General features: G+C 43.2%; 1 protein-coding gene across 4 annotated transcripts in view; it reads left to right on the forward strand.

Annotated features, from left to right (window-relative positions):
* The window catches only part of GRM4 (glutamate metabotropic receptor 4), a 617,812-nt gene that overhangs the window by 241,267 nt on the left and 359,222 nt on the right, over positions 1-17,323 (forward strand). For all 4 annotated transcript variants that reach the window (XM_073616043.1, XM_073616042.1, XM_073616040.1 and 1 more), the window contains exon 4: positions 13,639-13,774. In XM_073616043.1, the coding sequence (XP_073472144.1) occupies positions 13,639-13,774 (136 nt within the window). The remainder of the gene's footprint in view (positions 1-13,638; positions 13,775-17,323) is intronic.

Here is a 17,323-nt window from a genome sequence, read left to right on the forward strand (position 1 = left end):
CAATCAGTATAGACCCCCTCAGTGCGGACCCCCTCTAGTGCAGACTTCCCGTTATCAGTATAGACCCCCCTCAGTGCAGACCCCCCTCCATCAGTATAGTCCCCCCTCAATCAGTACAGACCCTCCTCAGTGCAGACCCCCCTCCATCAGTATAGGCCCCCCTCAATTAGTATAGACCCCCTCAGTGCAGACCCCCCTCTATCAGTATAGACCCCCCTCAGTGCAGACCGCCCTCCATCAGTATAGACACCCCTCAGTGCAGACCCCCCTCAGTACAGACCCCCCTCTCCATTTCTGCTAGTCTTCCCCCCTCTCCCCTCCCATAGCGCCCCCCAGCACATGTCCTCTTAATCCCTCATTGATTTTTAAATTGCCCCCCTTCCTGGTCACTGTCCCCCTCTTCTTTCCATCTACATTACAATACACTGTACAGACCTCATAACAGCGTGAGATATGCACAGCGGTATGTCCCCCTCAGTCTCCCTCCTCCTATGTAGATGTAAACAGAGAGGAGGGGGAGGCAGTTTTAGTCTGCTCTGCTTCACTGTGTGAGACAGGGAGACAGCCGGTGACTTGGTGAGAGACACAGATTAGTGTAGGGGTGCGGTGTTAGCAGTGCCACTGCCCACAGGTGTGACCTCTCTGGTGAGTGTCAACCGGGTGCGGCCCGCACACCCTAGCGATGCCACTGAGGGTATGGAGACAATAATGGAAGTGACCAGGAGGGTGAAGGAAGTTAACAAATAAAGCCTAGTACACACGTATCGAATGTCGGGCGACATCGGCTGGTTTAATAGAAACAGGATGACATTCGGCCCATGTGTACTCTAGGCAGTCCGACAGAAGCCGGGAACGACTGAAAAAAGCCTGTCGGTCAGCTCCCAATGAGATAGAGGGAGAGAGTTCAATTTTGGGTACTGGTTCACAATAATAAGATTTTTATATTCACTGTAAAATCCTTATCTCTGAGTGAGGGACTCAGAGATTCCTGGATTGGTGGGTTATACTGTCACCTTTAGGAGGCTCGACATCTCTTTTTTTTTGCACAAGATTTTCCTTCAAACCTGACCACTACAAGCATAAGGGTATGGTATGTATTTTTAGGGGGAATCCCACACATCTATGTCAGACCCTCGCGTGGAATAGGGTTTTGATATAGATGAAGGTAATCCCAAGATGTTTGTTTACAAACAGAAGCAGATGTTATTTTCATTTAATAAAAATTAAAAATACAAGGTAAATGCTGTTTAGCAACAAATATTTCTGTTTTTTGTTAATGTCACTTTTGCTGTAGTACATTCTATAAATTTGCCACTTCACAGTCGGGTTTAGGGCACCTCCCAAGCATGTTATTTAAAGGAGTTTTGCATTTTTATAATTTCACTTTTACTCCTTCCTGTCAAACATAATTTTTTAAACATTTTTTGTTTTGGTACATGTCCCCTATAACAGTGCCCAGCTTCCCATGTTCCTCGTTTGACAATCCCTAGCCTGGCAAATCACCATAACAAAGGTTCAGCTCCATTGATATCAATAGGAGTTGGATTGATGTTTGGCACATTAGTGCATGCCCAGCAAACTGAACCTGGGAGCATTTAGCTTTTCCCTAGTCATGATTGTATTTGGCCAGTGATGTCACCCAGAATCTCTGGTTATTTATTATATTCTGGCAGCCAGGGATCTACCATTTAGCAGCAATACTGTGGTGGGGCAACATTGTCGGGCAGTGGGTCATTGTGGTTGTAAGGAAACATTGGAAGGCCAGTGTTAAGGAGTCCTTTTAACAGTGTTGGTGTATTTATTTCCATTTTACTTTTTTTGAGAGAGAATCATATATGGGAACTAATGTACCCCAGTACTCATTCTCCTTGGTTGGAGGAGGGATATCTGGGGGACCTCCAGGTTCCTAAAAGTCACCCCCACAAACCCCCATATCCTCTTGGGTACCAGATATGGTGAAGAGGCTTTTGTGCTTCAGGCATATGCTACAGTCTGGTTCACGAAGGGGAGGGAGCACACATTTTCTGTCTTCCCTTTCCTGGCCACCCAGGCTTGCATGCCTGGAAAAAAGCATGGTTGAAATTTTAAGGGGAAGCAAAAGGAGACAAATACCACAAATATTATATAGTAACTGAACAATATGTAGGCAGTTTGGTTAGGCCCCAATTTAGGAGGGAGAGAGGAGGCAGGTTTTATCTTGAAATAAACATTGGAGTGTATGACTGAAGCTCTGATGACTGAGGTATCACTGTTGAAATATCGCTGCATCTTGCTGCTCCTTGCCCAATGTCCCCTGACTGCTGTGTGGCTGAACCAACCTTATATTCCTCATCCTAAATATCCAAAAGGAGGATTGCTTGTGGGTAACTTAGATCATCCTTCTGCAGCCAGTAAGCGATTTATTAAATAATTCCGCTGACTTCACATAGCCAATTTATGGGAATTACAAAAAGAGGAGTAGGAGGAAGAAAAAGAGGTCACACTAGACCCTTTGCTAAGAAACAGTATGCCAGGTGCACACATAAGAAATCTCTCAGTACTTCAGATTGATAAATACAGTATTATTTGCCCACTATCTTCAAGTTTTCATTGCATGATTTCCTGGACAGATATATTTTAGGCCCTATTAGCATAATCTGTTTATATATCTGGAAACTCCCATGCAGTGAAAAAGTAATTTCATTGGCAAGCACAATTTCTTTTCCCACAGGCTCTAAAAACAACATGCTGGTTAATTTTTATCAAGGGAATAATAAAATATATCTTACTCTGAACAGAGAGTAATTTAAGACACATCAACACTTTTATACAAGACACACATACTGTATTTTTTTCTCAACACTAATGAACCCAAACAGCGAATAGGTGTATGCAACTTAAAGGGGGTTTAGCATAGACTAGGAAAAAAAACATAATTATCTTTATAGTTTGTAAATATACTTTTGAATTGCTGTTTTTTGTATCCATAACTTCTCCTATGTAGGCTTTACATCGTAGTTTGGAGTGCCTCTTTACTGCTTCTCCTCACAAGGCCATGTTTACTAGTATTCACTTTGCAGAGTGAATAGCTACCATTCCTTTAGTAAATCAATACTCTGCAGACTTACTAAAAGCAATACACATCCTTGCTGGCTGGTATTGTAGCTAATCTACACATACAGTAACAAAAATATAAAAGAGCAAACATGTAAACATATGAAAGTCACAATCAATACATAAAAAAGTAAACATGTTTCCTTTGAGCAGATTAGTCTTTGCTAGATCACTTTACAGTTTCATAGCTCCCAACTGTCCCTGATATTGAGGGACTGTCCCTGATTTGGAGCAATGTCCCTCTGTCCCTCTTTCCCCCTCATTTGTCCGTCATTTTGGTCTGATCTACAAAGTTGTATATAAAATGCATTTTTTACTTTTTATCTTTCAAAAAGTGTTTCCCAGTGCTAAACCTTTCATCCAAATTCTAAATTGCTGCATTTGTCAATTTCAAAAGCCAATATAAAGGAATAATAATGGTACAAAAAAGCCCTTGTGGATTTCATTAACTTTTTTTTGGTTAATTCTCCTTTAAGGGGGTGTGGCAGGGGGCGTGTCCTATGCCTACATACATTTGCTAGTAGGTGTCCCTCATTCCCATCTTAAAATGTTGGGAGGTATGCAGTTTCCACTATATGAAGTAACAAGCACTATCTAAATATTACTGTTGTTGAAAAGGGTTGCTAATCTGATTTTAAAATGATCATATGCAGTATATTGTTCTTCTGTAGATATTGCCCTAAGTGCCAAATGAAAAAACTTAAAATTGGATCTATGCTGAATATCTGAAAAAGATCCATCTACCCTTTGATATGGCTTTAATTGTTGAAATATAGTCAACAATTAAATTAAACCTGACTTGACCTAAACCTGTTCGGGTTAACAATCTAGAAATGCACACACGCTGGACATGGCTGAGTGAGGCTGCTTCTACCTTGGGCTCCCGTTCTCAGCCTCCTAACCCCGGCTAAAAACTCAACTTAAATCGGTATGAAAGCTACCAAACGTTACAAGACAAGAGCAGTAGCCAAAGGGACCCCCTCCATCCAGAATCCAGGAGAAATGCACCGTTATTTCAGGCAGGAACTTTCCCCCGGTGCCAGAGCCGCTGCACCACGAGGCCCTCCACGTGAGTTCACACAACAGGCCTCCGCCAGAGGTGCCCAGTCCCTTCCTGAGAGCCTTGCTGCTACACCCGACCCGATATCTGGAAAGCTACAGAACCCCCCACCAAGCGAGATGGCCCCCCCGTGTCCACTTGAATCGGTACCAATGGACCAGGACATCCGCACACTCATACAGGCGCTCCCCACCAAAATGGATATAGAGGCGATGATCCTCCGTCTTGAGGAGACACATCGTCGGGACATTCAGGAGGTGAGGGGGGAAGTGTCCAGCCTATCCGACAGAGTCACTTCGGGGGAGACAGCTGTGTCCTCACTGGAGGACAGGGTGGTGGCCCTGGAGCAGGCCCGGGACTCCCACAGAGATACCGCCGTGTCCCTGCAGTTGCACCTGGAGGATATCGAAGACCGGAGCCACCGAAACAACTTGCGGCTCCGAGGTATACCGGAAGATATCGGACCAGACCAACTAGCAGAGACAGTGAAAGAGCTCTTCCGCACCGTCCTAGATGATACAAGCACGGAAATAGAACTGGACCGTATACATAGAACCCTAGGACCGAAGCCATCAGACCAGTCAAACCCGCGCGATGTAGTCTGCAGGCTACACCGCTACCTGCAGAAAGAAGCCGTCCTCCGTTGCGCCTGGGAACACGGCGATGTTGACCTCCACGGAGCACAAGTCAGGATCTTACCGGACTTATCAAGAGCCACACTAAAACGGAGAGCCATGCTGAGACCCCTGCTCGAGCTGGCGAAACAGAAGGGTTTCACCTACCGCTGGGGATATCCACTCTCTGTGACTTTCCGCAACGAGTTGTCAGCATTCACCCTGCAGACTACTGCGGACCTCCCGGCACTTTTCCGCCACCTAGATGCGGACCCGATCCAGATCCCAGACTGGCTGCAGATCCTCCCACGGCCGATGGGCAGAGCGGGACCCTCAGCTGCCAGAGGCCCATTACCACAACACCAGCAAGGAAGGGGGAGACGCCGCTCTGCCTCAGGAGGCGCCGCACGTGAGTAGAATGGTATGGCTGGGACTCCACTTACCCCCGTTGTGTGTCTCCCCCCCCCCCCGCCCCTGCGGGCTCCCTGGAGCATTTTTTGCTGTGCACCCCTCACCAGGACAGCCCATCACCGCCAGCTTCACACTCGGAACGGGGTCTTCTGTGGGGGGTGAGATATTTAACCTACTGCCAGTACCCCCCCCCCGCATCACTGGCAATGGGATGCTCCAAACGGTTGAGAACTGGGTACAAGTGTTGCCAACCAGGAACTTACGCAGGGAGCAGAACCTTTTTGCTAATCCAGATAGCCCACAGACTGTTCAGGCATGCAAGGACTTATTGTCTCCCCAGCAGATTCAACTATTTAACAGACAAGAACACTCTCAGTTAAAACTATTGGTCCAAAAATCCCTGATTTGGTTGAAATCTATGCCAGTATAAAACGACCACAGCAGGTGGGATTTTATGCCGGTCCTGAAGGCTCGCAGCTGGTGGAGTATTATTCCAACCCAGAACTCCCACCGCTCGGTGAGCCACATACATATGAGGGACACCCCTGAGACAGAAGCTGCCTCTGTCAAGAGGTTACACGTGGACACCACTATGTTCAAACCCATGAAGTCTAGCGGGAATGCTCACAGGATTCCCACCAGGGAGCCGAGGGAGTGCTTGTTCCCATGTCACCCAAAGAGACTATAATACCTTGGCTTTAGTCAGTAGTCAGAATCCAGGACAGATATCCCAACTCTGGGACGCAGGGGAATATGCAAACTCCCTTACATAATAAATGTAAACGACCTGAAAGGTCTTAAATATCTCCTCAGAGACAAAAAAAAACAAAAAAAAACAAAAAAAAACCCCAAAAAAGCAGAAGGACAAATCCCCTAATGGCGAAACGATTCCTGTCGTGTGTGTGTGTGTGTGTGTGTGTGTGTGGGCGGGGGGGGGGTGGGGGGGTGACAATCCAGAGTACGAACTTCCAGAAGACTCCTGTGGTCTTGCATTAAGAAGGAATGTGTAATCCACTGTTCTCTTCATGTGACAGGTTGCAAGCATATTGCCTTTAAATGTGAAATGTACTATATACACCTCAGAGTGCAGTGGAGAGGAGTATCTAAAAAGAGCTCTTAACACATCCCCATAGTAGGAGGGGTGCCACCTGTTTGTACTGGTTCTGTCTAGTTTGTTACAGCTAGTTGATTTGATTTGTTATTTTATTTACTGCCTAAATAGCTAACTGATGTTGCTTATTACTCCATGCCTATTTTCCTACCCATTAGATGGGAATATTCTACCGATTACACACACGTTTTTTAAACACGCCGTGGGCGGAGAGAGACTCTGGGAGACCTATCTCCTGGCCGTGTCTATCCACAACCCCACTTAGGACTGCGTTGCATATCCGTTTTTTTTTTTCTTTTTCCGGACAGCGCATTGGCAAGGTTTTTCTTTCTTGCGCTTTTAGTACCCCACCACGCTGCACACTCTAGTGACACCTCTCTAAACCTATTCTTCCCGTTTTTTTTTTTTTTTTTTCTTCTCTTTTCCTTACATAGGGGCCAATTGCCCCACTATTTTTAATTTGAACCCCCTGACTTTCACTTTATAACCTTCTTCTCGACCCTCACTCCTTTCCCCCTTATCCCCCTCTATTCGCGAACATGGACACCCTAAACGTAATCTCTCTAAACGCGAAGGGACTCAATACACCTGAAAAGAGGCGGATGCTTCTTCAAGACATGAGACGCTTGAAAGCAGATGTAATTCTGTTGCAAGAAACACACTTTAGAGACAACACCATACCAATTCTTAAAAACAAATACTTCCCCATCGCTTATCACTCTACCAATTCACAGGCCAAATCCAGGGGGGTCTCGATCCTAATATCTGCTAAAATACCATGGACAGAGCTAGACACTAGAACAGACCCAGAAGGATGATACTTATTCCTAAAAGGTCAAGTAGGTGACATAAGGGTGACCCTTGCAAATCTATATGTTCCCAATGACAACCAAGACACGTTCATAATGCGACGGCTAGATCAACTTATGCAATTCACTGAGGGTCAACTAATTTTAGGAGGTGACCTGAATACACCCTTAAATCCGAAGGAGGACATGTCCTCTGGTACATCCTCGACCTCAAGAACCTCACGCAAACGAATACAAACAGCCCTACACTCCGCCCAACTAATAGACGTCTGGCGACTCTTTCACCCGGGTGAGAGGGACTATACGTTCTTCTCCCGGCCTCACCAGTCGTACTCCCGCATTGATTATTTTCTAGTCCAGCACAGAAACCTACAAGCAGTACTAAGTACCAAAATAGAATCTATCACGTGGTCTGATCACGCCCCTATAGTGATGCGATACGCCATCGCTGACCCGCACACGACTCAACGTCCACCATGGCGATTGAACGAGAGCCTACTGCAAGACCCTGAGGTTTGTGCAGATATACTGAGGGAGATTGGGTGCTACTTTGAATCTAACAACACTCCTGGCAGTGACGCTGGTCTGGTGTGGGAGGCACATAAGGCCGTGATCCGGGGCGTGTTTATTAAACACGGCTCTAGGTTGAAACGCCAAAGAACGGAACAATTAACCACATTACTCCAGAAACTGCAGACACTTGAAACAAGACATAAGACGATGCCGACGAGGGAACTAGGGAACGAGCTTGACACCACTCGTAAACAGGTCACAGACATGCTACACTTCAAAGCTAAAGCGGCATTGCAGATATGCCGAAAGAAATTCTATGAGTCTGGCAACAAATGTGGGCGGATGTTGGCTCGTTCCCTACAACAACAAAAACTAGCGTCATACATACCGCAGATCAAATCTCCCTCCGGAGAGACAGCGACACTGCCCAAACAAATCACACAAGAGTTCAGAAATTACTATAATTCTTTATACAACCTACGCACAACACTACCCGATACAGACAATACACCTGCATACATAGCCTCATCATTGATGCCAACCTTACCGACCGAGGCCAGAGAACTACTTGAGGAACCCATCACATTAATCGAATTACAATCAGCTCTCAATTCCACTAAACAGGGGAAAGCACCGGGACCTGATGGCTTGACCATTACCTACTATAAGACCTTTTTTGCATCCCTAGGCCAACACCTCATTAAGTTATTTAATGATCTTGGCTCAGGCTCAAAGCTACACCCCTCTACACTTCAGGCGCAGATCTCAGTAATACCCAAAGAGGGCAAAGACCTCACACAGTGCAGCAGCTACCGCCCGATATCCCTGTTAAACACTGACTTAAAACTCTTCACAAAGATTATTGCCTCTAGATTACAGTTTCATCTACCTCAACTCATACATCTGGACCAGGTGGGGTTCGTGCCGACCAGAGAAGCCAGGGACAACACCATTAAGGTTCTGAACTTAATCCAAATAGCGAATAGAGACAAAACACCCAGTATTTTCCTTAGTACAGACGCCGAAAAAGCGTTTGATCGAATACGGTGGAAATTCTTGTTCGAAACATTGAAGCACATCGGAGTGAGAGAAAAGCTGTTTAATTGGATATCTGCAGCATACTCAAATCCGTCAGCTAGAGTCAGAGCTAATGGTGTTGTCTCGAATCCCTTTCCAATACTAAATGGAACCAGGCAGGGATGCCCACTCTCACCCTTACTCTTTGCACTAACACTGGAACCCTTCCTCTGCCATGTGAGACTAAATCCAGACATTACGGGGATCGCAGTGCAGAGTACCCAACATAAAGTATCTGCGTACGCAGATGACCTGATGTTTTCGATTACTAATCCAACTATCTCACTTCCAAACTTAATGAAAGAGTTTGAGACTTATGGCCATCTTTCTAACCTAAAAATAAACTTCAACAAATCCGAAGCAATGGGTATTGAGATACCACAGACCCAACTCACGCACTTTAAGAACACCTTCCATTTCAAATGGACGGACAAAGCCTTGAAATACCTAGGCACTTACATCCCTCCAACACTCTCCCAACTCTTCAAACTCAACTTCCCGCCCTTACTGTACACCATCCAAAAACTACTCAATAGCTGGAAAAACGGTTTACACTCATGGTTGGGACGTTGTAACATACTAAAGATGATGATACTTCCCAAATTTCTTTACCTATTACAGGCCTTACCTATACACATTCCCGCAGCCTACTTTAGACAAGTGCATTCCCTATTCCTAACTTTCCTGTGGGCAGGGAAAAAACCACGCCTTCCGAGACAAACACTATCGCTACCAAAACACCATGGAGGATTGGCCATGCCGGAGATCAAAACATACTACCTTGTAGTACACCTGAGTAGGCTTATCGATTGGTGCCGACATAAGGAAACCAAACTATGGGTGCAATTAGAGCAAGTGCAAGTTGAGATTCCCCTCCATAGAGCCCCTTGGTGTAGCTCAACACTCCCCTCACGAATACGATCTCACCCAATGATTGGGAACACTACGAAAACGTGCGCACGCCTAATAACAAAAACATCTCTCTCCACTAGGAACTCACCATTGAGGCCCATACTGGGAAACCCTCAATTTATACCAGGAATAACAGACCCCACATTCCACGTGTTGAGAAACGCGGGGAGATATCAAGCCTCCCATTTTAGTATTGGGGGAAGATGGGCGACGCCGACCGAGCTCTCAGACCCGAACGGCGTTTACCGTTTGGACTTCCTGAGGGCTAACCAACTCTCACACTTTCTTAACAGTTTGACCCCCTTAACGGTAAACGACCCACCCCTCACTACCTTTGAAGAAATCTGTACTGAAAGCGGAGTGCTCTCGCACACACTATCTCTGACCTATAACTTGCTCATCACACCACCAGGGGACTACCAACATCCTAGCTTTGCTAAATGGGAGAAAGACCTAAATTGTCAATTTACTCCACAAAAACGATCACACATCCTCCAATTCATACATAAATCATCCATATGTACTAAATTCCAAGAAACTAACTATAAAATATTTACAAGATGGTACAGAACACCAGCGCTGCTACACAAACTTTTCCCTGAGACATCAAAGCTATGCTGGAGATGCCAACAAGACACAGGCACGCTAATACACATTTTTTGGTCCTGCCCCCGGATAAGGCCTTTCTGGGAAGAGGTTCGCAAGATAGTACAAAAGTTTACTGACCGCACTGTCCCCGATGACCCGGCATTCTTCCTCCTACACGCTACAGATACACCTGCCCGTGTATACAAAAAGTCAATTATACGCCACCTACTTGATGCAGCTAAAGTATGTATCCCCCTCAACTGGAAATCCCCTAACCCGCCCTCCATCTCCTGTTGGCTTAGGAAAATAGACGAAATCAACAAGTTTGAGGACCTGATTCTCACGAATCAAAATAGAGGAGAATCATACACTAGGACCTGGCTCCTATGGAATATGTTTCAATACTCAGAGGAGGGACAAGCCCTCCGCAGAGAAGACACAGATACCTAATATGGGCCGAAATCCACTATTAGAAACTCCCCTAATAATTATAATAATACCAAATAATATAAAATAAAATACTAAACTAGGTAACCGCTAAATCATAGTCGGACGAAGGGTCTCAATGAAACAAACTGAGAACTCCATGTTCGCGAATACCCCCCCCCCCTCTTTTCTCTCTCTTTACTCTCCTCCTACTTTTCTCTCTATGAAAATGAGAAAATGAAAAGATGCAGGATTCACAAAGGGTCATTTTGTAGACCTTTGTACTCCTATTTGCATTAGATGACTATAATAAGATAAGGATTCAATATGAGAAACACGGTCAACATTCATAGTGTCTAAATTTGGAGAAAGTACAAATTCCGAATATCTGACAGTTATCAACTTTATCTAGTTCTGCATTGCGAGACACTTTTGAAATAGACAAAAGAAGGCTTTCTTTATGTTTTTTGTGTAATTGTTTCTATCATGCTGTTACGATGTTTACTGATGTCATATCGGTCCCTGTGGACCTGTTTCTTGTGATAAATAAAAAAATTAAAAAAAAAAAAAAAAAGAAATGCACACACTACAAGTGCCTTGTTGTAGTCTTCAAACTGAGATTTAACTGTATATAAAGCCTATTTTTAAACAAGATTTAGAACCTCTGGCAGGCTTTTATTGTTGTCTGTATCCCCACTGGGGAGATTCCCTTTCTCTATTTATCCCAGAGACCATTGTTACTGGGGCTGAAAGCAGTTGATATACTAAAGGCAAATGGGCTGTTTACTTTGCAAGGTAAAATTCCCTTAACTTTCATGATGGAGTGAAAATTGACTTTGTAAAGTATACTCAATCAAGTGCAAGGAAAATAAAAAAAATGATTTTTTGGTTGCACATCATTGAATGATAGAAGTCAGCAGAGCTTCACCTCATTCACTAAACTAAGATAAAATTCACTTGCAAACTGAAAATATTCTTGCAAAATGACCACCTTATTTGCCTTTAGTAAATCAACCCCTAAGTGTGGGAAAATTAAAAAAATTGAGTTGTTCTTGGTATAACAATGGAGGGGAACTCATTAAATTGGGACATTTTTTTTTGTCTGGTAACAAGAGAGGTTAAGAGAGGTTTTCTTCACGTTGGAGAGGTCACCTGCTCAGGGGAGCTGCAGCACCACAGAAGGTTTTTCACCCTAATGCATAGAATTAAGGTGAAAAACCATGAGGGTTTTTAATGTATTTTTGAATATATCCAGGAACAGACTATAATGTGCTGTTTGATATAAGTGTGAGAAGCCCACTCTTAAATTGATAGTGACCACATTAAATGGATACTAAAGGCACAATTTTTATTTTAAAAAAATAACATGTCATATTTATCTGCTTCGTGCAATGGTTTTGCACAGAGCAGCACTAATCCTCTTCTTCTTGAGTTCCCTGCCAGTGCTCCTGTACCTTCCGTCCTGCTAAATGCTCCTATAGCAAGCCACTTGCTATGGGGACACTTGTGTGTGCGTTCTCCCGAGTCAGCTCTGTGTGACACACAGAAAATGGCTCGGCCCTCCTCTCTCTCCTCACGGGCTGTGATTGACAGAGAGCAAGTGTAATTGGCCAGTAAGGAGAGAGAGAGAGAGAGAGAGAGACACTTCTCTTGTGCATGTCACTGCATCAAGATTGGGCTCAGGTAAACATAAGGGGGAGTGGGGGGGAGCTGCATGCAGAAAATATTTTTACCTTATTGCATAGAATGGTAGACTCCAGTGGTGGCTGGTGCTCAAATGTTTTTTTGGGGGGGGGCGGCACAAACATCGCTCCCCCCCGCATGGGAGACGGATGGTGGCCATTACCCCCCCAGCGAGAGACAGGGACGGCAGAATCCATGCGTCCGGCGCCATGCATGTAGATTAGGGGGCCGGATGCTTGGATGGGGGGGGCACCCCTGCGCCCCTAATGGATGGGCCGCCACTGGTAGACTCATAAAAAAAAGGGATGTTTGCCAGTTCCAGTGATGTCTTCAAGCCTTTAGCTGTTACTAGTGAGTTCCTCTTTACCATAGTTAGGATTCTGCATTGTACCTTGGGAATAATTTTGGCTGGGTACCCATTTCTAGGAAGAGTAAACATTGTACTTAACTGCCTCTATTTATACACGTGTCTAACTGTCAACTGATGGATGCCTAAAAACTTTGAGATTGCTTTGTGTCCCTCTCCAGCCTTATGCAAATCCACTACTCTTGATCATATGCCTTTTGAGTGCTCCTTTTTGCAAGGCATAAATGTTTGAATGCCTTTTATCAATCAAAATATCTCCAAACCACACCTCTAAATATTATATATGTGCAAACTATGGACTCCAGTTAGCTTGCGTTGAAGTAATTGGTTCAATAAAGACACCAGAAATTAAAATTGTTTGTGTGTTATCAGCTTAGGCAGATTATGTTTGTCTATTGTTGTGACTTACATGATGATCAGATCATATTTTATGGCAAATAAAAAACAGTTAATTCCAATGGGGTTCACATACTTTTTCTTGTCATTGTATCTAAGATCCTGACATTTGCCCTGAAAAATTATTCCCACAGCATAAAATCAAAAGAATCTCATATCCATCCAATGTATTCTGGTTATACACCTTCCTCGATTGGTGTATGTGCTGCCTCCATTGCGACCCATGTCTAGCTTTCAAATTTAGCAGAGTATGACTTAGGTCTTCTTAGGATTCAGCTCTCTGACTGTTGGATCCAACAGCTCGAGCTATTAATGTGTGGGCATGGTTAAGTAGCTTTTAAATCCCTTATCGCTTGAACAGCTAGACACTAAGCCGTTTTAGAAAAGGAAATGTACCCTAATGAATGACAAACAGTAGCTTTTGAAAACAGAAATTCTTTGTCTCAATGTTTTTAGGCTTTAATTGCTGTAATTCGCATGCTTTTTTAAAGATTGAAAGTGATTTTTATGTACTGCAGTATGCTTTATCAGCCTGCAACATAGATAGTACAGATAACAGACTTGTGTTTTATCTACAGGAAGCTTGTGTGTAGCACAATCAGTTAAGATCCCACGAGAGCCAAAAGCGGGAGAATTTGATAAGATAATTCGGCGCCTACTGGAGACATCCAATGCTCGTGCTGTCATCATCTTTGCCAGTGAAGACGATATCAGGTGAAGGATTTTTTATTGCTATTTTTAATATAAAAGTGGGATAAACAGAGGAACCTTGGTGTATTGGATACCACACAAGTTATACATGCAGTTATTGCTTCAGCTAATGAAGAGCTGCTATTATGGAATTGGGGCTGTTAAGATCCATGAACATCAGACTGGCCTAAATGCTTTAGAAAGTTTTTGCCTGCCTAACTGTAGGCCTATTAAATCTGATATTTTGTCTTCTGTTATGAGTATCCTGCCTTTTACTTTTTATTATTTGCATTACAGAATAGTGATAAGTAGGTAATCGTGCATTACGGCTAATACACTTCAGAAAAAAATTACACACACTCAGGAATTACTTGATTTTCAGTGCATGGGTTTTGGAAATATCTCTTCTTGTTTGCAAGTTGTACAATGCAGGTTCTGTCTGGCTAAGACAGGTTTATTCATTGGATTAATACTGATCGTTAAGAGCATGTGGAGGAAAAAGTAATCAGCCTTGAAAACATATAAAGCCTTGCTTTTTTTTTTTTTTTTTTGCTTTTACACTCCATATGCTTAATTCTTATCTATGTTTGTCATGGTTACTTTCAAGATTTCAATAATGCAATTGTTAGTTTCTTAGTTTATTATAATTATTCATTTATGAAGTGGAAATACATTTCACAGTTCTTCATAATAAAAAGCAGTTGTATACATTTTTGTAAAATGTGAGCATTCAAAGAAAACAAGGGTACAAGCTTGTGATCAAAACTGAATAGGGAATAATTAAGACATAATAGCTGTATTTTTCTGCATTAGATAAGCAAAGGCTGGTGGTACAGATTCTTAAAAGCACAATGAGAATGTACTTTTTCTGCATTTCGGTGCTATTTTTATATCCTTGTGCTGGAATATACATTTTTATACTTTACCAATAAAATTATAACACAGATTTTGCCTGTTTTCTCATTGCTGCATTTGCTTCACCAGTTATGATGCAAAAGTAGAAAAATACTAATCTTGCATGATCAAACAATGCTCCAAGTATGTGTGACTGATTTCTACAAGATGCTATTGCATGCTACTTGCGTATCTTCCACAATAGGGAGTACTGTAATTTCCTTCATTTGTTTAGTGATAGATTGCTATTCCTAGCACTTGGTTGCTAGTGAGTTTACTAAAACAAATGAGGTGAATATTCTGTGTAGCTCAAACCAAATGGGGTGACTGCCAGCAAGTGGGTGAATCTCTCGGTAACGGGATTAAAAATGTTCTTGCAGCTAAGCCCAATAGTTTTGGAACAAAAATGTGGCTGTAAAAAAGGCAGATGGCAGCAAAAAGTAGGCGCTGTCTTATTTATAGATATTTTTGAAGGATGGTCTTAGGATCTGTCGCAAGAAATTAGAATGGGCAGTCACACACACATGAGATTGACTCTCACAGTGACACTGGCAGCAGTGTGCAGCAGCACAGTAGGGATGAGCTCGATGTTTGGGTCGAACATTACAGAGCAGCCGTGTGTAGTGTTGTTAGCGTGGACAGAGAGATAGCTTGAGTTAGATTAAGCAGGCAGGTTATTCAGTTAGTGGCAGTGTATTTTGATATATATATATATATATATATATATATATATATATATATATATATATACATATACCGTATTTATCGGCGTATAACACGCACAGGTGTATAACACGCACATTCGTTTTAAGAGGGAAGTATCAGAAAAAAAAAATTTAAACAAGGAACTTTGAAGCAAAATAAGGGTCAGTGCCCATCTGCAGTCTCACCATTGCCATCAATACAGCCTGTTCAATGCCCATCTGCAGCCTCACCATAGCCACCAATGCAGCCTCATCAATGCCCATCTGCAGCCTCACAAGTGCCATCAATGCAACCTCATCAGTCCACATCAATGCAGCAGCCTCACCATTGCCATCAATGCAGCAGCCTCACCATTGCCATCAATGCAGCAGCCTCACCATTGCCATCAGTGCAGCTTGATCGATGCCCATCTGCAGCTTAGAGGGGACAGGGAGGGGGGCGGCCCAGGAGAGGGGATTTCCTTTTACAGTGGCCGCCAAGTAAACATGAAATTCTTCTGTATGTAATCTGACAGCGCTCGTCCTGCCCCCCTCCCTGTCCCCTCCGAGGCATCTAAAATTGAAGTATTGGCGTATAACACGCATGTGCTATTTGCACCCAATTTTTAGGGTGAAAAAGTGAGTGTTATACGCCAATAAATACAGTATGTATATACACTCTGCATTATGTGTAGCCTATATCTACAGTGCATTCGGTGGTGTACTGTTTCTAATACAATACACTTCAGGCGGTGTACACAGTATTTAATACAGTGTGTACAGTTTCTACTACACTTCTGGTGGTGTACACAGTATACAATACAGTGCAGCGTTGTACAGTTGCTAATACAGTGCAGGCAGTGTACACAGTATCTAATACAGTGTGTACAGTTTCTAATAGACGTCAGGTGTTGTATTTTTACATAAATATATATATATATACGTATATCTTCAAATGTGGTTAAGGAAAGCTGCACCCAGTCCACAATTAGTGCAAAGCAATCAGGTCTTCCCACTGACCATACATATAAGCAAAAAAGTCCAAAGGATTGCTGCACTTGTTTATTCGTTCAAAGGTTTGTAAAGTTACATCTCAGAAAGTGTTCAAAAAGATCAGAACACATGTTCTGATCTGAGGAAGGGCATGAACATGTGAGCCCGAAATGGAAATCTTTTTGAACACTTTCTGAGATGTAACTTTACAAATTTTTGAACGAATAAACAAAGTTTTTAAGTGCAGCAATCCTTTGGACTTTTTTTGTATATGTATATATATATATATATATATATATATATATATATATATATATATATATATATATACTCTGCATTCAGTGTAGCCTATATATACAGTGCATTCGGTGGTGTATACTTTCTAATACACTTCAGGCAGTGTACACAGTATCTAATACAGTGTGTACAGTTTCTACTACACTTCTGGTGGTGTACACAGTATACAATACAGTGCAGCTGTTGTACAGTTGCTACTACAGTGCAGGCAGTGTGCACAGTATCCAATACAGTGTGCACAGTTTCTACTACACTTCTGGTGGTGTACACAGTATAAAACACAGTGCAGCCATTGTACAGCTGCTAATACAGTGCAGGCGGTGTACACAGTATCTAATACAGTGTAGTGTCGCGTTGCAAAACAAAAAATACATCATGTCTGGAAGGCCACCAAGGAGAGGCAGATGCTCACAGGCCACTAAAAGAGGGCAAGCAGCCTCTGTGTCTACAGTCAACAGTGCTGGTCGTGGACCTGGTGCATCCTCTGCAGGTGGTCGTGGGGCACGCTTATCCTTTTTAGCTGCTGCTGGCCATGTTATTAAACCACAACATGCAGAAGAGTTGGTGGAGTGGATAACGTAGCCGTTCTCATCCTCTGTCACCCAGGCTCAGAGTAGTTTACCTTCCAATGCAGCTGCCAAAGTGGCCTATTCCACCGGCTCTTTGTCCACAGTTACTCCTTCCGTAGCCCCACCGTCATGCATGG

This window comes from Aquarana catesbeiana, linkage group LG02 (genome assembly GCF_042186555.1).
Source record: "Aquarana catesbeiana isolate 2022-GZ linkage group LG02, ASM4218655v1, whole genome shotgun sequence".
In the NCBI taxonomy this organism is placed as follows: Eukaryota; Metazoa; Chordata; class Amphibia; order Anura; family Ranidae; genus Aquarana; species Aquarana catesbeiana.